This window comes from Danio rerio, chromosome 8 (assembly GCF_052040795.2).
Source record: "Danio rerio strain M-AB ecotype USA chromosome 8, GRCz13ab, whole genome shotgun sequence".
NCBI lineage: Eukaryota > Metazoa > Chordata > Actinopteri > Cypriniformes > Danionidae > Danio > Danio rerio.
In genome coordinates this window covers 50066988-50089540 of record NC_141028.1, presented here as the reverse complement: position 1 = coordinate 50089540, position 22553 = coordinate 50066988, and the positions used below count along the sequence as shown (strand labels likewise).

The following is a 22553-nucleotide window of genomic DNA, read 5'->3' as shown; positions in this document are numbered from 1 at the left end:
GTGAAGATTATTTATAAATCAATTTCGAGAGGATCACGTGCTTATAATTGCTTGCGGCTGGCCTCGCATTATCTAATTTATGATTCACCAATCAGATGATTCCTAAGCCACTATAAATACTCTAGCTTTCATACTCCAATCATTTTGAAGAATCCCCCTTCCACCCTTACTTCTCCTCTCCTCTCCTCTCCTCTCCTCTCCTCTCCTCTCCTCTCCTAGATGGGTGGCCCAGTGGTTAGCACCGTTGCCTCACAGCAAGAACATCTTTGTTTCTAGACATTACTAAGCCAGTTGATGTTTCTGTGCGGATTTTACATGTTCTCCCTATGCTCATGTGGGTTTTCCCCAGGCCCCCCTCTTTCCTCCCACCATCCAAAAACATGCAACTTAAGTTAATTGACTAATCCAGATCAGCACCATAGACATGCTCAAAGTAGTTATCTCTTAAGAGCAATCACTATCTGCTCATTAGCTACTACAGCAGGGGAGTTCTCGAGATCTACGAGCACAAACTCCCCTCTCGCCTTGCAAACGGGAGAAAGCCCCGGGCTCGAGGAACTTGTGAGCTCAGGGCTCTCTCCCTGGACAGCATGCCAAACAAGCTTTATAATCAATCATCAGCTAAGTGTGAAGTCTTGAACTGGAGTTTTTGAAAATCTTCACCTTGGCTGGAGTTTTCAGAAAGTTCAGGTTTCAGTCACCTGATGCTGTGTTTTTGTGTGGAAAAAGCAGTGGTTTTGAAAACACTGGTGTTTATGTGGACACAGTCTCAGTCTATAGAAGATGTCAGAAGAAGTGAGTGGAAATATTCCAGTTACTCCACTTTTTTGCCAACTATATTTATTAACTTTTTGTGCAGATACAACATAATATACATACAGAAATAAGTAATACACTGTTCTGCTTTTTCACAACTAAGAACCAATGACCATCAGAAAAACAATATAGTTATAAAATGACACAGTAAATGTAAAAAAAAATAATAATAAAATAAAAATATGAACAACAAAAAAAAACTAACTAAAAAAGTAATAAATAAATATTAATAAAATCATAATAAAAAACCTTTATTCCTCTTCTGCCTCAAGATCAATAGTGTCAATATAATTCAACAAGGGTTTCCATGTTTTGTAAAAATATTTTAAAGCCCCTCTTAATGAAAACCTACACTGTAAATAAAGAACTTAATTTTACAGAAAATATCCTTAAATTTTTTACAGTAATTTTTTGTAATTTCACATTATATTCAAAACTTAGTAAAAGGACAACCAATCTCTCTAAATTAACCGTTTGACTTTCATTTTAGGTACTTTATTATTAAAGACAAATTACTGACATTTGTGTTTTTTATACAGGGAAATTACAGTATTATTTATACAGTATTTTTCTGTTTTTTTAAATTATATTCAAAAGTTTGTAAAATGTACAAACATTATCAGTAAATTAACGGCTTGAATGTTATTTTATGTACTATATAAGTTATGACAAATTACAGCAATTTGTCTGTTTTTTTACAAAAAAATTGACATATTATTTACAGTGATTTTTCCTGTTTTTCAAGTACATTTAAAATTACGTAAAATTAAAGTAATAAATTGTAATTACTTGCTCTGTAAAAAAAAAAAAAATCGTAAAAAAAAAAGGTCAAATCACTGGCAGCTACGGCTGCCAAACAAAAACCATAAAATTAAGGTAAAATTTCTTTGTTGAAAAAAAGTGCAAAAAATAATAAATCTACAGGTATTTACATTAAAATGATTACAGAAAAACACAGGTATTTTACAGACTTTTCCTAGATTATTACGATCAAATCCGTTCAATAAAGGTATACACTAAGAGTGCTCACATACACCTGTTTCAGATTCCGCTGATTGCACACACACAGTCTGAGGATCATTATGAACTGATTAAATGCACTTTAAAAGCAGCACAGCACACACCAATTGCTTAGTCTTGTTATGCTGCTACTGTGAACATTATGACGCGTTGCTCTTCTTTTGTCTTGCTTTATTTGTTAATTGTTTACGGTGTTTGCTGCCGGAACTGACCATTTGCCTGTTATTTGACCATGACTCTGGATTCCCTGCAAAATTTTACATTTGTTTGCCCCTGTGTTGACTGTTGCTTGCCTTTGGATCTGCACTCATTTGTCAGCGCCCCCTTCATGTTACAGTTCCATTTCATTTAAGATCTGTAACTGAATCATTCCATATAACTTAAACCTACATGATTTATATAAACACTATTCAATAAAATGGAACAACTGTAATTTTAAAGTTGTGAGAATTTTAGTCAGTTGTACCTCATTTGTTGTTTTTTTTTTTTTTTCTAAATTTTTTTATCCAAAATAAAACTGTTAAATTACGATCATGAACATGTCTTGGCATGTTATTAAAGGTGTTTAACCGTAATGATTCAGGCAAAATTCTTTTAAAGAATTTTGTTTTCTCTTGAACTTTTAGTGTAGTCACTTTATTGATGATGTTTGATCATAATAATCTAGGAAAAGTCTGTATAATAACAGTGTTTCTTTGTAAAACTCTTAGTGTATACCTTTATTGAACAGATTTGATCGTAATAATCTAGGAAAAGTCTGTAAAATAACTGTGTTTTTCTGTAATCATTTTAATGAAAATATCTGTAGATTTATTATTTTTTTCACTTTATTTCAACAAAGACATTTTACCGTAATTTTATGGTTTTTGTTTGGCAGCCGTAGCTGCCAGTCATTTGACCTTTTTTTTACGATGTTTTTTCTTACAGTGTATTTTTTCCATTTTTAAACACAAAAAATTATTTTATCCATCTGTCATATGAAGGTAGAGATGTTTCTTTCCACCTACAACACACCTTTTATTTCTCATGCTGAGATAAGCCTATACAACCTGAGCTAATTACTGGACCAGACTGGGACAGTAATGGTGTATACTACAAAAAAGAGAACAAAGACAATTTGTTCAATAATAATTTATTGAACAAATAATTTGAAAATACAAAAATACATACACAATTCATGAGAAATCATTTGAAGATGCACAGTCCATTACTTCATAAACTATGTATATAGACAATAGGTTAATTAGGCTGCTGTCACTTTAAAATAGATATCGGGGTAGTGTAGAGACACAATGTATCAGAATACTACACTATATCCGAAATTTCACCAAGACATTAATTTTGACAATTTTGTGTACATTTAAAGTGCAATAAAGCTAAAAAAAAAAAAAAAAAAAGAGTCAAAAACACATTGCTTACAGTAGTCATTTTGATGATTAATTTTAAACCTCTAATTGGTTAGAAAAGTTAGAGTACAGTTTATGTTTAGGGAATATGTTTGGTTTAAACTTTCAGACAGAATTGATGTTTCAGGATCAACAAAATATGCTGACTCAGAAACACATCTGTGAAAAATGTAAACTGTGTTTTCAATCCTCATTTTTGTACAACAATTTTACTCAAAACAGACCATCAGAATCCAGCCAGTTATAAAATATAAAAGCATTTCTAGACACAGAGGACGCCATGTAATATACTAATAATATAACAAGCAATTTAAGCCGATCATTCAGTCGATATATTTACTAACATAAATGTTTTATAACTTTTTTTTTATTCAGATTTTATATTACTTTCGTTAATATGATTGAATGATAATACCAATGTTTATATGATTATGTACAATGCAACTGGTCTTTTTTGGGATGTATTATATGAGAGAGGCTGCAGCTTTGTTTTTCATTGTAATTTGATTTGCACTGTAAACCTTAAATAAAAGTTAAGAAGTCATTTTTTAAACAGTATTTACATTCTTGCATGATTTATGTACAATGCAATTGTCTTTGATTGGACATATTATATATGAGACCTGCTGTGTTTGCCAAAAGTGTATTCAAGCATTTTAAATAGTCTAATACTATTTCTTGAAGCAGATATAAGATATAACCAAACAGGTTTAGTTTAGTTTCTGTTCATTTGCAATGCAAACTTATATGCTATTTTTATATGACAACGGCACTTTAAACATTCGTGCCATCTTCCTGTTTCTTTAGCTTTTAGTTTTTCTAGTCATGTCAATTTACATGTCAAATTGACTAAAAATATCAAGTTAATCTTTGCTTAACTAAAATACAATATATAATTATATATAATATATATCAGTAGTTAGAGCCGGATCAACACATTGAAATACCTTAAAGTAACAAAAATGCATTTGTCATCACTTTTTGTCATCTTATTTTTTACAGTGTAACACCAAAATGTTTTTTTTCCATCATTATTTAGTAATCAACATTTGAAGTGGATCAAAACTATTTTTTAAGAATCGGTGTTGCTCGGTAGATTTAGGACAACTTTGATGAAAGGGTCTGATCCACTTTTAATGTTGACTTATGTATAATTATATCCATTTTTTGCCTTTGGCAATGAAAAGGACTCCAGTTGCAAAACCAAAAAGCCCAAGAGCAAGACCAACTCCACAGAACACAGATGGACCAATGCTGCTGTACCTCTACATCTGCACACAACACACATATTTATGTGTTTTATAAGCGATTACATGTGAATGTTAAATAAACACTCACCCCATGTTCTGGTCTGAGGTTGTTGAAGAGCTTTGTGCTCCACTGAACAACCATAAACGTCGCCTTCCTCTGGAATGAAGCTTAGTCGAGAAAAGACATTCATTGTGCCATCTTTGTTAGGATAATATCTGCTGATAGTTGATCCGTCTGTCACATTCACATTGTTCTTGGTCCACAAGACTCTGACCGGCGGGGGAAAGAATCCAGTCACATGACAGATCAGAGTGTTCTTGACATTTAATTTCACATCATTCCGGGAGTAAACTGTGGTCCAAGGAGGTTCTGGAAGATAATAATATGTCTTTTTAATTAAAAATAAAAAAACTAATTTGTTGTCGATGTCTGAATTTTATTTGAAAAATATTTGGACATTACAGAATAACTTCGTATTGAACTAGCAGTGATAATTGTTCAAACCAGGTGTGTTTCAGTAGATGTCAGCTGTGTGGAGTAAAAAAAAAACTCACCAAGAGGTTCAGTGTCTTCAGACACATTCAAAGAGAGTATCTTGTGGTAAATCTCTGTGCAGAAAGCTGGTATTCCAACATTATTGAGTCTTAGATCATTCAGAGAATATTGAGGATTTGCAATTAAAAAGGAGTTTACCATATCAGGTGGTGTGAAAACTAGTTTTTCCTTTTCTATGTCTTTATATGCAGCCTCTTCAGTATCCAAAATGAAGACAATTTTATCATATGATGATCCCCTGCATGTTTCTATGAAGCCAAATTCAGGATAACCTAAAGGTTTCAGAATTTCAGAAATGCATACACAATATCACATCTCTTTTCTATAATGAAGCAATTTTTTAAAAATAACTATTACAAGAAGTATACAAATACTGTAATTTTTCGAGTTAATATATTTGTAATAAAATATTTATAATAAATATGTCGCTTTTTACATTACATTTACATTAATTACAAATTGCACTTCAAGATTTCACTTACTTTGGCCTTCAGTATGAATCAAACAGAAAATAAAAAAATGTTATTCCAGAAAATGTTTTAAACATTTTTAAAGTCCAGTCAGAGCAGTTGGATCCTTTAGTTTGCCACTGTGGTCAGTCATAAACTGGAAATTCTGGTTTGATTTAATCTGAAGCTGTGACATCACATGTGTTATGTGTTATAGGCCCACACAGAAACTGCGCGTCCAGAAATCGGCAAATTTCCGCAGACTTTAAGCTCATCATTGAGTCTTTTCAGTAAATTTGTGTATAAATTTATGTGTGTAAATTTATATTTATTCCGCTTTTACATTTATTTTCTTTATATGTTGATTTCATATTTTTGTTATGATACTCCTCAAATAATTCCGCATAAATCCACAGATTTTTAACAAAATTCTCTGCAGAAATATCAAAAAATGTCTGCAGATTCTGTCTAGCCCTAGTTGTGTGACATTGTGTGTGTTATTGTTTTGTGTTAATAGGTTTAGGGTAATTTAGAATTCCTGAAAGTGTACAGCATGGTCACAAATTGTCAAGATCATAATCATGGGACGTCCCACCAAAAGCGTACATTTTCTGTCCCTGAAATAAAAACATTAGTACAGTGAATAAAAATCAATGCATCCAGAAATTTCTAAAATGGACTGATGGTTGATTTCTGTGAGCTGTTCTATAAAATAAATATTTCATTCATTTGGTTCTCATGATGTTTTTCTTTAATAAAAACCTTTTAGAAATGTACATATACAAACCCTGTTATTGTCCTTGTCCTCCGCCAATTGAACCTACAGCTTTAACTGTTTTGTTATGCTAAAAACTGCTTTTTAAAAAAAATACTTCAAGTTTAATTTGTTATTCACGTCACTTGATTAAAAACATGAAATTATAAATAAATTCTACAAATAAATATATAATACAAATAAACTTACAATTGTCCTCATGCTTCTGTCAGTCCTGTCACATTTGCATTACATTCATCATAAAATCCATGCAATAAACCTTTAAGACTATGACTCGGAAGTGACATCATTTGACCGAGAAGCTGACAGTAATCAAGGATGCGTTCAATCATGATCTTATGTCTACTTTTGTATGATTTTCTGAGGTCAGACCCTGTCACATTTTTTATAAGTGAAAATTTTCTGGTAGAATGTCCCATATCAAGACAATAATTTGTGATTAAATGTGTTAAATATTTGTTATTTATTAAAAAAAGTTTTACAGGATTTTTACCCCTTTCAAGTTATTTGTCAAATGGTAAATAGCCTATGTATATGTAGCCTACACGGAAGGAAAGAATCATTAAACTCATCACTAGAGGGCGCAAAGAGATGGTTTTGTAAATTGAAAGCACGTGTGTAATATTTATCTTTTATTATTTTAATTTCATCATTTTTACACGATTGATCTTATCAGTCGGCTTTGGCTAAAAACAGAAAAAATAATTTTACGTTTCACAAAACATGTAAGACAAGCCGTTCTTAGATGTTTCTTCATTCACACAAACACATTTGACCAGATCATTATTTCTAAAATATTAGGCTACTTTCACTTTATTTATTTGATTCATTTTAAAACATTCACGACAGACATAGAATATTTGTTGAAACCAAGGAGCTTGGATTTGATACAGCAGGTTTTGCAATGCAAATTTACTTGGAAGTGCATGATGACAGAAAAACAAATGCTTCAGAGTAAGTGCTAATAAGAACAGCCCCAGTGGCAAGACGATTATATTTAATGGTTTTAATGTGAGTTTTTGTTTATCCTGTTAATAAAAGTATTCTCCAAAATTAGATAAACATAATAAAACTGTAAAAATTACAATAAATTAAACATTAGTAATTTTTAAACAGCAATACTCCCAAGCGACTCTCTGTGTTTATTAGTTAAGATCTTTAAAACAATGTTTTCAAATTGAGATAAAATTGTTTTTGTTCACAAACTTAACTGATGACAAGAAAATTTGACTATACCATACACTGATTTTTTTTTTTCTCAAATTAATGCATACATTCCCTCATTAATCTGTAAATGTTTATCCAATCTCATTGCTGTAAGCATAAGCACACAGTGGCTCTGTTCAAAATAATTTATTCAAGGTGCACCACCAATGACATCGGGGAAAAAAGGGAAATTCAGTTTGTCCTTTTACATGCAAATGCAGCTTTAATCAACTTTCATACAGAACCAGTTCATACAAAATAAAAACATCTCAGTTTTCCCCTTTTAAGTTCTTCTTCATATTGTTCACCAAAACAATAAAACAGAGACAAGGAAGTGACCAGTTATTTTATTTCAACTGATTAATTTCTAAATGACGCTGGTGACTACTGCACCTGATATCAAGTATTTGAAAAACAGTATGCATTTAACAGTAAAAATGAACAGCTTGTATTTAAAGGCACTACATATGGGTACATTTGACCTTACAGTGCTTATCAATATACAGATGCAGCAATAGAAATTAGATTTATTTCAGTTATTGAATTCAAAAAGTGAAACTCGTACAGTATTTTATAAAGATTTATATCATATATTACACTTTACACTTTAATATCTTGATTACACTTTAATATATTTATTACAGACGTTATTGTCAATTAACTTTTTTACTCATTTTTGAGTGCATTCATTGGTGAAAAAGTTTGGTGTTGATAAGTGGCTTGCACAGAGTCCTGACCTTAACTTGACTGAACACTTTTTTTACAGTAATCCATTGCATTACTGTAACCCCTGATATATTTCAAATGTTTATTTCTTTTTATTTTTGATGATTATGGCTCACATGAAAACCCCAAATTCAGTACCTCAGAAATGTTTTATATTATTTAAGACCAATAACAAGAGGATTTTTAAAAATGTTGCACTACTGAAATGTATGAGCATGTACAGCACTCAATACTTGGTCGGTAGCTCCATGTCATGTGCATGAATTACTCAACAGGGCATGCGCGGCGATCAGTTTGTGGCACTGCTGAGAGAATGAAGTTCAAGTTTCCCTCATAGCAGACCTAAGCTCTTCTGTGTTGTACAGGTTCTAGTTTCTCTTATCTTCCTCTTCCTCTAAATTTTAATTTATTGAGATGTACCTTTAAATACCCAATTTTTAACCAGAAAATTGTCAATATGGGTCGTAAATAACACAGGTTTAGTAAAAATTCATAACTGAGTGACTTAAATATATTGAAAATCTGTTATGCACAATTCAAAAACAGACGTGGGTACATTTTATCCCATGCGGGTTGTGGTATTAATTTAGCATTTATCAATTTGAATGGTGTATATTGCAAACAAGCAAACAATTTTAAAACAAGTTATAGTTATTGCAATTAGAATTACTTCACTTAAAAACACAAACACTTTGTATTTCATTTTACTTCTTACCACAGGAGTATGTACAAAAATTGTTTTTGGTTTACTAGACTTGCATGAAAAACGCTATCCAATAAAGATCTGTAAAGCTTTAAGTTATAACAAAATCTTGACATTTTTTTGCTGACTGACTAGACTGATCTGTTCAAAATTTATTTTTAATTTAACAAGTGATGTCTCAGTCACTGCACATGTACTCGGTTACTGGCCTTCAGAAAGGATTAAATCTCTTTAAACAGGATTTTATATATTCTCCAATTTATCATTCTGATTTATTTGTAAAGACAGAGGAAAACAGACATGTTTTACAGTTATTTCTGATGGATCAGTGTGCTAAACAGAAGCAGGAGTAAATAATGTGCATGTGATCATGTGCATGTGCAATGTGATCAACATATTTTGCAAAGCAAATTTACAGGCACACAATTGACCGACAACAAATATGCCAGTGTTGCATCAAGTTACTGTAGCCAGACAAAAGTATCAGCATACAGAACAACAAAATGCAGTTCAGTCGTGTTGCATGTCTGGCAATGATTTTGTCTGCTTTATTGGAAAAAGGTAAGACATACAAAATGCATGTGTGTTAAATGATTCACCTGAACAACAAATTACTTCTTTAAAGTTAACTTTTCTTTAAAAAGTGTTGCACTCTAATCTGCTAAAAATATATTCTGCTGTGAATTTCTTTTTTATTTCTGTTTAATTTTTAATTGAAGGTGCAATATTGTTATGTTTTCTTTTTTGCAAACACATTTTTGTCTATCTTTGTTATTTTTCAGTATGTGGAAATTACGGCTATCTTCAAAGTCAATGTCGAGTACTGAGCTCTACAAAGAAAGTTGAGCTCATCTTCTCATTCATCTTCAACAAGATTGAATACATTAGATACAACAGTACTGATCAGAAAATTGTTGGCTACACTGAATTTGGAGAGAAATTTGTTGAAAACTATAAAAATAACACATTTGTGCTAGTCCTGGCTGAGTTTGGGATTGACAACTGCAAAAAAATTGCTAAGGCACTAATCTCTGATGGAATGCTGAATCATGTGACAGGTGGAAGACCTATTCATTTGTCCACTTTAAGTTAAGAAGGCCATTTATAGACTGGTATTATTGATATTTTGGTTAAATTTGATTCATGTCTAATTTTATTCACTTCTACAGTGAAACCAGAAGTCATTATTCGGTCAGTTACTGAAGCTAAAGGCAATCAGAAAGCTTTCCTGGTGTGCAGTGCCTATGACTTTTACCCCAAAGCCATCAAACTGACGTGGATGAGGAATGATAAAAAGGTTACAGCTGATGTGACGTCCATTGAGGAGATGGCTGATGGAGACTGGTATTATCAGATTCACTCCCACCTGGAATATTTTCCTCAACCTGGAGAGAAGATCTCCTGTGTGGTGGATCATGCCAGCTTCCATAAACCCATGATCTATTACTGGGGTAAGAACACAGTTATGGTGAATTTAATGTGTCAAGAATCAGCCTGGACGTATTTATCAACCATCTTTCATTTTACAGATCCCTCTCTCCCCGAGACTGAAAGATCTAAGATCATTCTTGGGGCTGTGGGGCTGCTGATGGGGATCTTTACAGCAGCTGCAGGAGTGATCTATTATAAAAGAAAACAAACAGGTTAGTGTTTGATGTAAAACAGACTTTGTTGACTGGTAGTGCAATGAAATCTGTACTGTATCTGTAATTTATAACTGAGATCTTGAAAATGTTGTTTTCTTGCTGTCTACAGGCTTTTACAGACTTCCGGTTTATTTAGTTCCACTTCAAACAATGAACAATACTGAACCGCAGTACTCTGCAACATCTGACACTTTAACATAACCTTCAGGTCATTCGAGAGAACTAGTGATTCAATAAGAGAAGTTCTCGGTGTCAATCACATCCACCTCATCTCCTGATTGCTCATATTATCTTATATCATGTCATAGTTGTAACTAAATGCATGTCTAAATTCTTTATAGTCTTTGTCATCTTTTATGATGTTTTTTCTCCTTAATTAGTAAATTAAATCAATTACAAATATATATATATATATATATATATATATATATATATATATATATATATATATATATATATATATATACTTTTCAGTATTTTTCTCTCTCGCTTTGCACAAAAAGTTCTTATTATATACCTGAAAGTGTTTCAGAAATGTGATTTCCCGCCTTTCTATCTTTTTCTGTTAATGATGTATTGTTTATTAAATATAATAAACTATGTTACAGAAAAAGTTCAAGATTGAAAATAAAGGTTTTTTTTTTTTTATTTATGCCATTGATGGTTCAATGAGGAACATTAGACTGGGCTAACACTACAATAGTTTTAGGCCAACATACCCAATATTCCACTACCAAGAATCTAACAAAAAAATCTTGACTGTTCCATTGTCAGTTCTGATGTTTACAGATTAATTCTTGATCACAACTACCTCAGTAATTTAGCCAATAGGAACAAATCTAAGAAAAGACAGAATTATGGATATTTTGAAAAGGTGGTCACAAAACGTATGCTTTGGAGTTTAGAGATAGAGGAAGAAAAACATGATGATATTAAAACTGCATGCTTTAGCGTCAGCTGTCATCAATTTTATGCAGAATCAGTAGCTACAGACCTCCAAACCTAATGTGGCCTGCAGAATAGCTCAAGAAAGGTGCATAGGGAGTTTCATGGAATGGGGTACAATGGCTGAGCAGCTACATAAAGGCCTACATTACTAAGAGCAATGCAAAGCGTCAGATGCAGTGGTGTAAAGCACTCTGCTACTGGATTCTAAAATAGTGGAGATGTGCTTTGGAGTGACCAATCAAGCTTTTAATTACAGCAGAAGCTTGCAAGATAGTCATCCTTGTCTAACATCAGTGCCTGACCTCACAAATGCACTTTCTAAATAAATATCATGAAAACATTCAACCCTGTGGAAATCCTTCCCAGAAGAGATGAAGCTGTTATAGAAGTGTTTTTTTGCCAAGTGTGCTTTACACACAAGGAATTTGTTTTGGATACAGAAGCTTCCAGTGTACATAAAGTGATGAGACTACACAAAATATATATATGAAAAAAAGATGATAGACATTAAACAAAGATGCAGTTAGTCAAAAAAGCCAAGCCATATTAAAACCACTTAAACCATGACATCATCAACTTTCACTTTCAGATTTAAAGGGCTAGCGTTGCACCAGACCCCCGTAAGTGGTGTCATCTGAAAGTGTAGAATCTATATTTTATGCACATATGCATCACTTTGGTTTTTATTCTACTGTATAAAAAGTAATTTACACTTAAATACACAGTATTTTGGATACCCGAGCTGGGTATTTTACATTGGTTCATTTTCATATTTTTTTATATGACACATGGACAAGTTATAGCTCAAATGAAAGCCCTTGCCGGTGCTCATACAGTTCTAGCATTCTTTTTACTGAATTATATTCATATGCCAAACAGTTGTTGAATGAATTGTGGGGTTTCCATGGTGCAGAAATGTAAACATTATATTCATGATCAATAAGCAGCCCCAGATAGCACAGACACCTTTCATCTCTTACCTTATGTTGTGCCTTCAGGGCCATTCTCCTCTGTTTTTGAGGTGATGTGCATAAGTAATCCTTTTATATGTCTGATGTGGTCCAAACACAGTGAGTTATGTTTAATTAAACAAAACAATAGTGAAATAAGTAAACAAGGATCGGTCTCTGTGGCTTGTACAGCACCTCTCATCAGTTGGAATGCAATAACTTTTGCATAGATTATGGTAGAGACCTTTTTCTTTTTTCCTATGATTACAGACATGTGCAGGAACCACCAAATTTAATTACAGTACGCTAGACCACACAGAACCTAAAAGGTACACTTTCAAATTTGAGTTTATAAAAAAAAAATACAAAAAGCGCCTCTTTTTAAGTTGTTTATTATAACACAGACGACATATACAGTTATTTTAAACACTTTCAATTGTGTTTTATGAAATTTCAAAGGGTTTTCTTTAAAATGATACCAAATTTTTGCATTTACACCTCTTTATGTGGATTTGGGAAGCTTTTAAATTTCGGTAGGTAAAATCCAGGCGGAAATCCCAAAATACCAGCAGAGTTTAAGTGGTTAAACCCACAGATCAAGACTAGGACATCAATTAAGTTCATTTGCATGTATGTAAAGACAGATATTCAACATATCTATAAGATGTATGTCACATAATGGATGTTAAATGAATTAGACTGTCATTAAGACAGTGGTTCCCGGCCTTATTTTCAGGAGACCCCTATTTTAACATTCAAAATGATAAATGACCACTTATCCCCACCTCAACAATTCCCAGTTTTTTAAACAATATTCTTGTTTTCACTAAATATTGGCTATAAAGCCTTAATCTCAGTCTGATACATTTGTCTAAACCAGTTTACGGTCTGAAGAACACTTGAAGACAATCTCAATGAAAATGTTGATTCATATTTTTTACACAAAACAACACATACGCTGTGACTCTTGATAAATTTGTATAATGATGGACAGAATTTACTGTCCTGAAGAATAAATAATTATAAAAATGTAATATTAACCATGCAAACTTTGGTTTATCACTAAATTGGCATCTTGCTATATACTATAGCAAGTTTGATGACCCTTCATGAATCCTTAGTGTCCAATAGTTGGGGTTGCAACCCCCAGGGCGGGAATCAATGCATTAAGATGCTTGTAATTTAAAATATTTGTAAAACAAACCTTGTTTATCAAGAAAATACCAAACAAGCTTTGCTATCAGGGAGACACTATATTGACTTTTTAAGCACATTATCAACTAGCAATTACTATTTGTAGACTGTATATCAGCTAAAGTGGGCTACTGAAAAAAATGTAGTCATTATATTAAATAGTATTATAATGTAAATTTATTCTTCCTGTTACATGAAATCAGACTAATCTTTTGCATTGTGAGGTCTGCCTGTTTGCAGTACTTTTATAACAATAAACCACACTAAGTATTTAAAATCAACATGTAAAACTACTGAATGTAACAAGAACAATGCAATAATATTACAAATGTCTGCACAACTGAGCCAGATTATACAGTACATAGTAATGTTGAATGGAATCTATATGTTGACACAACTAATAAATACATGTGTCAGTGTGTCAATATTACATCCATTTTTTGCCTTTGGCAATGAAAAATATTCCAGCAGCGAAACTCAGCAGCCCAAAAGCAAGACCAACTCCACAGAACACTGATGGACCAATGCTGGGCTGCTTTACCTCCACATCTGCACACAACACACACAAACATTTGGAGAATAATGTGTTTTATAAGCGATTACATGTGAATGTTAAATAAACACTCACCCCATGTTCTGGTCTGAGGTTGTTGAAGGGCTTTGTGCTCCACTGAACAGCTGTAAACGTCTCCTTCCTCAGGAATGAAGCTCAGTTGAGAAAAGACATTAAAATTTCTATCATTGTCAGGGTAATATCTGCTGATAGTTGACCCATCTGTCACATTCACATTGTTCTTGGTCCACAAGACTCTGACCGGTGGAGGGAAGAATCCAGTCACATGACAGATCAGAGTGTTCTTGAGATTTAATTTCACATCATTTCGGGGGTAAAGTAAAACCCAGGGAGGTTCTGAAATACATATTATCAATTCATTTAAAAAACAACAGCAACATAATCATGTTAATCCTAATGGGACATACTAAATGTTACCCTGGATCCCAAAACCAATCAAAGTGTTAATTAAAAAAAATGTATTATATGTCATAATGAAGCTGAGAATTTTTTTTTTTAATATATATGGTTTGATGGGATAGGAGAATATTTGGCCAGGATAAAAAACACTGAAAAAACCTTTAAGGTTGTCTAAATTCCTTGCTAACAATGCATATTACCAATCAAAAAGCTTTGAAGAAGTCATGATCTTGAATTTTGGTATAAAATAAAATCTATAACTCTGACTCAAGTATTTCAGTATGTTCACAAAAATATACATGTGTAAATAAGATTTTCCATTTTAAACTTAAGATTAAGGTTTTATGATCCAGAGTTACATAATAATAAGCAGACAACTGAATGATGAAATGGATAGTTTTGACTCACATCATTAATTAATACATTAATTTACATTATTAATTTCTTAACATTGTTACAAAATTAATACATAATGACATTGATTTAATTAATAACAAGTCATATGATATGTAGTTAATCAGAAACATTTTCTTAAACATAGTTATAGGTTTTGTTTGCTGTACATGACCACTGTGTAAAGGAAAAATCATATCTTACCAAGAGGTTCAGATACATTTAAGTTGAGTGTCTTTTCATACACCACTTTGCACAGAGCTGTTAATCCAACAGTCGCAGGGCTAGCATCAAGCAGGGGTAATTCATAGAATCCAGGATAATCTTTAATAAAATTTGGTACAGTGAGAACAAGTGTCCCATCTACTACCACCAAGTATGCAGCCAGTTCAGTATTAAAAGTGAAGACAATTTCATCATCTGGTGATCCAGTGCATGACTCCATCAGACCATATTCAAGATCCACTGAGGATTTCAGAAATTAGAGGATTTATTATATGTAGAATAATTAATGAGACATCCATGTTATATTCACAAATGTAGCCTCCAAGAATAGGAAGAGTATTAACACTATTTAAAAAATAAAAAAACATTATTAAATAACATTTTAAAATATTACAATATTAGTTTTACTTACTTTGTCCTTCAGAACATGTCCAGTAGGCAATGAAAAGCATTATTCTGCATAATAATTCAAGCATGTTTGCTTGAGTGAGTTCAACTATAGAGTGGTCTGAGGAATACACCAACATACAATATAATACAGTTTGCTGTTGTGGTCAGTTATGAACTGGATTTTCTGGTTTGACATTTAAAGTAGCAGTCCACAGGTGTGATTGTCTTGTTTAGGTATTTGTAAAGTTACTCTGCCTTCTAATAAGATGCAAAAGAGCTCTCTAACATGGCAAATACAAGACATATAGACTTTCCAAAGCCATGCAATAATAAAACAATACGCAATGATTCACTTGAGTGAAAAACCTACATTACTAGACAAACTTGTTGTCTGTGACCAAATTATTTTCTGGTCTTATCTTATTGGTATTTAATTGTTCCCTGCTCTGCTTTTGTCAATACGAAACAGATTTGCTTCCAATTATTAGTTTTTTCTTTTGTACTAACATCACAAGCTGTTTTTGTACTAACATCACAAGCTGTTTTTTTTCCCAAATAGCTTTTTTTCCCCTTTTTACTTCCGTTTCTATCAGTAATGAGACTGATATCCTAATCCACAGGATTACCACCAGAGGTCACTATCATCTATAGTTTTATCATATACTGTATATAGACACTACAGTGGAACTAGATTAGGCCTCTTACGGATTTTTAAATCATAATGATAAAATGTAGCTGCATCATGAGAACAATATACAAACTCAGATCCCCATCCAACTATGCATTCATCCACCCTTATATCTTAAGCACAGACATGACTGGAGAAGCATTAAAATTCTATAGTGCCATATGGAGCATATGACACAGCAGAAATAATGTCTACATTTGTTGTTGGCCCAGGAAACCATTTTTATTACACTATGGATTAAATACGTTCTTAATTTAATTTCATTACAACTGTTTACAGTTACAGAATGAACGTCCATGTAGAAACGTTTAACATTACGAATAAAGCAAAAATAAATGAAAATAAAAAACATGCTTGTTGTGAAACTGAACACAAATAATCATGCCTTTTCTTTTATTCATTGTGTAGTAAATCTGAGGAAATGGCTATGGGAATGAACCTCCAATAACTCCAATAACTACATTTTTAATGAAAGCATGGTTGGGTTTTCGTTAGGGCCTGAAAAAGGTGTCGGTTCTGGCCTGTTGCAAAGCAAATGCAAATTAACAGCATTTCCATTGACCAAAACATATTTTATAAAACAAATAATTTGTTATTGACTAATAAGCCCTGAGACATCATGGTTTACATTGAACTTGTAATAGCAAAGGAAACTTTTATGCCCTTTAGCAGTTATACATTATGTTTCCTCAAAACATGATGATGGATGTTGGTCTGTTTACTAAGAATATATTGCCAAAATATTTTATCAAAAGAGGTGTATCCATGGTATCCAAGCATTTGCATGATTTTTTTTTTCAATGAGATTGTACTTCACAAAGAAACTGTGGATTCAGAATTTCCAGATTAACACGTCAACTTTTTCTGAGTTATTCATTGTATAGTCTTAGTGCCTACTATTATATCAAAAGGAGCCATTTTACAAAAAAACAGAACAATATTTTAAAAGTAAGATCATATGACCTTATCAGGCGACCTGTATATGAGCAAAAATGGTTTTCATTGTTTTGTGAAATATTCTAGCAGTATATTGACTTAAATTAAACCTCTTCCATGACTGTCATTAATGGATTACAATGTTTAAATGATTAATATGTGGCTAATTTTGAGTTTTACAAAACTTCCAGCCAGTCTCCTACATTTTCTAGAACAGCAATAAAGAGCAGAAGACTGCAAAACATTCTCACACTGGTGAATCGTAAGCTTGAGTTTTCAGGGGCCTCCACACGATGGACGTAGAGCTACAGATCATGATCTCAATTTAAAAAGAGCAAACGCCTGTTCTCTGAAATGATCAATGACAATAAACTAATATATCACATCATAAAATTATTAAAAAGTGGGATATCAACAGGATAGAGCTCAAGATTGTTTGTTGTTTTGAGATTTTTATGTGTATTTTTGCCTTCTAAAAGTTTAGGGTCAGCACGTTTTTAAAATATTTTAATAAAAACATTATGCTCACAAAGGCCTGCATTTATTTGTTAAAAATACAATACATTAAAAACTATATTTTATTTTAAAGTTTTAGCACCACAACTTTTGTGCCACACAATCCTTCTGAAAGCATTTTGCTGCAACTGCTTAAGAATAATTTCTTATTATTATGAATAGTGAAAACTGTTGCGCTTCTTATTTGTATAATTTACCTTTTAAAATATGATATGTTAAAAGAAAAATATTGTGATTTAATAACAGTTGGCATTCATAGGTTAAGAAAATGAATAATGACTAGACTAGACTACAGTCATCAGACTGTTTTGATGTTGAGCTGATAGCACACAAATCTAGGCAGCCTGATTTGAGGCTTTTGAAGAGCAGAGAAAAAAATGTATGACATATGCTTATCATAACTTTGTCTTTCTCTCCTTCTGTCCATCAAAAGTTTTCTCTCACAGCCCTGGGACTGGTGGCGTTGGCCTTTGATTTTAATACTGAGAGCATAATTTATGTAAGATGTTTGAATAGCTTTTTGAGTGCGGCTAGATTAAAGAGAATTCCGTGTAATGGAACAAAAAAAGCATCTGCAGATTTTATTTAAATATATTTCAAACCTCCAATGACTTGGATAGAGTTGACAAAGGCGGAGAGGGAAAAGAGTTTGGGAAAACACTATTAAATCATTGTACTGTATGAGTTTGTCAAAGCAAGATTGCTTTGTTTCTGTAAAGCTTCCACTGACTTAAATGACAACATCAATCCACTCCTACCCAACTATTCGTACACCCACCCATCCATTCTTCAATGCATTCAAACCATCAACCTATTCATGCACTCTTTAGCTCACGTATTCATGTGTCTTTCCATCCATCCACCTTTTCATCCATCCATCCATCCATCCATCCATCCATTCACCCTTCAATTGCTAATCCATCTTTTCATCAATCAATCCCCATTCACACTTTCATTCTTTCATTAATTCATCCATCTCTCCATTGATCCTTCTATCCATTCCTCATTTACCTATTCATCTACCGACCAGTAAATCCATCCATCCATCCATACATGCATACATACATCCATACATCCATCCATCAACCCAAACCATCAATCTATCCAAAGATTCACCCACTCTTTGAATCATGCATTTATGTATTTTCTTCCATTCCATCTATTCATTCATCCATTTATCCATTCATCTGTCCTTAACTCCATGCCTCATCCATCCATCCATTCCCACATACTATTCCTTCCTTCCCTCCTTAATTCCTTCCTTCCTTCCTTCTTTCCTTGCTTCATTCCTTCCTTCATTCATCCATCCATTTATCCCTCCATCATTTATCCATGACTTCACTCCTTTTTTATCCATCATTTATCAATTACTCCATCCCTTATCCATCCATCCGTCCATCCGTGCATACATACATACATACATACATACATACATACATACATACATACATCTACCCTTACCCCCATACCATCAATCTATCCAAACATCCACCCATCCATCAGTTCACCCATTTATGCATTTACATCCTTATATTCATTCATTAATTTCTCCATCTCTTATCATCCTTCCTTTCATCCATCTATCCATCAATCCCTATCCATCCATCCATCCTCCAATTATACCGTCAATTCATCCATCCATTCCTCCACTGATCTATCTGTATATTCATTCCACATTCACCCATTCATCAACTCTTCAACTCATCCATCCATGCATCCATCCAGTCATATTTTACTCACCCATACATGCATCATTCCATCCATCCACACTTCCATTCATCCATTTATCCAATGGCCCTTTGCCTACCCTTTTATTTATCCATCTGTCTCTCTCTAATCCATCAATCCATCCATCCAATAATCCCACCCCACACATCTATCATACCACTGATTCATCCATCTATACTTCCATCTAGCAAATCTCCATACAACCTTCTTTCTACTCATCCATTCATTTGTTCATCAATTCCATTCGTCCATCCAATGTTCTGTCAGTCAATCTACCATTTCATCCATCCATTACTCTCTCTGACTCTCCTGTGAGTGTGTGTGTGTGTGTGTGTGTGTGTGTGTGTGTGTGTGTGTGTGTGTGTGTGTGTGTGTGTGTGTGTGTGTGTGTGTGTGTGTTTGTGTGTGTGTGTGTGTGTGTGTGTGTGTGTGGGTGTGTGTGGGTGTGTGTGTTTGTGTTATACTGCACATAATTACAATCAGTAACATCTTTCTTTGTACTATGGTCAGTTTAGTTTTCTTTGATTCACACACATGGATTAACAGTCAATATTTGTCAGTGTTTCTGCAAGTTGCACAACTTCTTTATTATCCCCATGCTGATGCAATGTGATGTGTTTGCTCGCTGTATACAGGGCTTTACAACATAGTGCGAAACAAAAATTATTTTTTTATTTTTCTGTGTTTAATGCTTTAAAGATAAATATTGGCAATCTGTCTTCTACAATTCAGCTTTCTGTTTGCTCAGTTGTTTCTTGGAATAGTAAAACAATGGTAAACATGGTAACAGAGATAGCTGGTTAACCTCTGTCGGGCAGATCTTCTTACCATCAATAGTTTTGTGGGACACCATGTGGTGTAAAAATGCAGACCCTTTGCCCTCTGGTTTTGTATGAGGGAGTCGGTATGGTCTAGTACCACATTTGTACCTTCGCAAAAATAAAATGAAACAAAATAAAAAAAAAAACTTTTGTATTGGTAAAACTAGCACTTACACAAACATTTATTCTTTTTTATAATTAAATTTATTTAACATATTATTAGCTTTAAATGTAAAACTAGACAACACACTACAATTAAGTATAACTTCTAATAAGTGTATATTTTGCAGATTGATTAAAATCTATTTTAAAACATTTAAATTGTCATTTTTACATTATAAGCAATTATATAGCGTCATTTTGTGACAAGTAACAATGTCTGACTTGTTAATAATCTTTTTTTATTTATTTATTTTATTTTTTTAACGTCTCAAACAAATTGTCCAGTTCACAGAATTAGTTTGAGGCTGTGCTCAATTTAAGGGGCTCACCAATCCTTTCAGAGGATTTACCTCATACTGTACACACACACAAGCACACACACAAACAAATCTTTCTTGGGACATATTTCTGTGTCATAAATTAAACACAGACAAAGAATCATTTGAGCAAATACAGCAGTGTTCATCACTTGGACCCTTCAAAACCCTTGGACCCTTCCTTCAAAATCCAATTGGCATTTTAAAAAATTTTCAACACATCAGTGTACTGTGTGATTTTCATGTGAATCAAATGGATTCAGTTCTTGAGTTAAACTTCCTGACTCGGTGATCTGGTATTACCACTCTGTAAAACAAAAATCTTGCTGTCTTAAATTTTTCAGATGAATCAATTGATCCTCTAGTCAACTCAACTTAAATTAATCAAACTGACGAAATATGTAACACTCAAAAAGGACATTTTGCTGTTTGTTTAAACTATGTATTTAAAATGAACTGAAACAAAAAATTTTGAGATTTTTGGGGAGAAACTTAATTGCTTTATGTTCAATCAAATTAAAGTTGTAAAAAAACATTAAAAATTACGTTAACTTATTTCGTTCATGTTGTCCAAACAAAAATGAACTGTGTGAAACCCAAAAATGTTTACAGAGCAAGTTAAACTTTGTTTGGTTTATAAAATGTAGTTAAAACATGTTCAACACATTAAAATAAGTTAAAGCAACAAAAAAGTAGTCTTGACTTTTAGTAATGATTTTTTTTTACAGTGCATGCTTTTTTTTGTCAAACAGCCACAAAAACATGATCATTTATAATGGTTATAACATAAGTATTGTATCAGTTGTAAACTTATCTTTTATCACTTTACTCCGAATGACCTTTTCGCTTTGGTTAGAACAAATCTTCAATATGGTGGCCATGATTGATCTTTGGAGGTGGATTTATCTAATCTGGAATGCATTGTCAGTCTGCAAATCAAAATGCAGATATGCAAAAGAACTAATAATGTCTCTTGTTTATCAATACTTTACATTTCATTTATTCGTTCGTTGGTTGTTCGTCCGTCCACCATCCATCTATCTGTCCGTCCGTCTGTCCGTTCATTCATTCATTCATTCATTCATTCATTCATTCATTCATTCATTCATTCATTCATACATTCATTCATTCATTCATTTATTCGTTTGTTCATTTATTTATTCATTTTCCTTTGTTTTATTCCCGGATTTATTTTGTTTATTCAATTCACCTATAGCACATGTATTTAGACTGTTCGGGAAAACTGAGCACCCGGAGGAAACATGCAAACTCCACACAGAAATGCTAACTGACCCACTACACATTTCTATAAACGGTTAAAATCACTAAAATCACCATTCCTTATTCTTCTTTGTTTTTATTTATTTGCAAACACCCCTTCCACCTTTTTTCTTTAAATTATTATTATTTTATTATTATTATTATTTCTATGTCCTTCAGTACCAGTGCAAAAAAAGTCATTTTCTAATGTAGTTGTTCTTTATTCACGCCATTATAAGAACAACTTTACTGCTCCTTGACTGTAGGCCAGGGGAGGTATTACGGAGAAAATCTCTGTCAAACATATCCAAATGAAGTGCTCTGTTCATTTATTCAGTTGCCTTCAGCTCAGTCCCTTAGTCCACTAATCCAGCATATGTTTTACACAGTGGATGTCTTTTCAGCTGCAACCCAGTACTGGGAAACACCCACGCACAAACACACACACACACACACACACACACGCATGTCTTTTACTGTGAAGGGAACCGGAGAACGC

At 32.9% G+C, this 22553-nt stretch overlaps 3 protein-coding genes across 5 annotated transcripts; 1 reads left to right on the top strand and 2 right to left on the bottom strand.

The window, feature by feature from the left end:
- Positions 1-2873: 2873 nt before the first annotated feature.
- Positions 2874-5639, bottom strand: LOC100332267 (H-2 class II histocompatibility antigen, A-K alpha chain). The gene is given in 5 exon segments (XM_087264057.1): positions 2874-4502; positions 4504-4513; positions 4581-4862; positions 5048-5320; positions 5531-5639. Coding segments are annotated over 4 exon segments (540 nt in total). The 5' UTR covers positions 5190-5320; positions 5531-5639; the 3' UTR covers positions 2874-4396.
- Positions 5640-9367: 3728 nt separating this feature from the next.
- mhc2dcb (major histocompatibility complex class II DCB gene) lies at positions 9368-10881 on the top strand (the record flags this gene model as incomplete). Of its 3 annotated transcripts, NM_131706.2 has the most annotated exon segments (5): positions 9368-9468; positions 9690-9965; positions 10077-10358; positions 10437-10550; positions 10663-10881. In NM_131706.2, coding segments are annotated over 5 exon segments (822 nt in total). In that variant the 5' UTR covers positions 9368-9410.
- A 1946-nt stretch (positions 10882-12827) lies between these two features.
- On the bottom strand, positions 12828-15728 carry mhc2dca (major histocompatibility complex class II DCA gene). Its single transcript, NM_001424011.1, is given in 4 exon segments — positions 12828-14194; positions 14274-14555; positions 15216-15476; positions 15649-15728. Coding segments are annotated over 4 exon segments (729 nt in total). The 5' UTR covers positions 15713-15728; the 3' UTR covers positions 12828-14072.
- Between the last annotated feature and the right edge of the window lie 6825 nt (positions 15729-22553).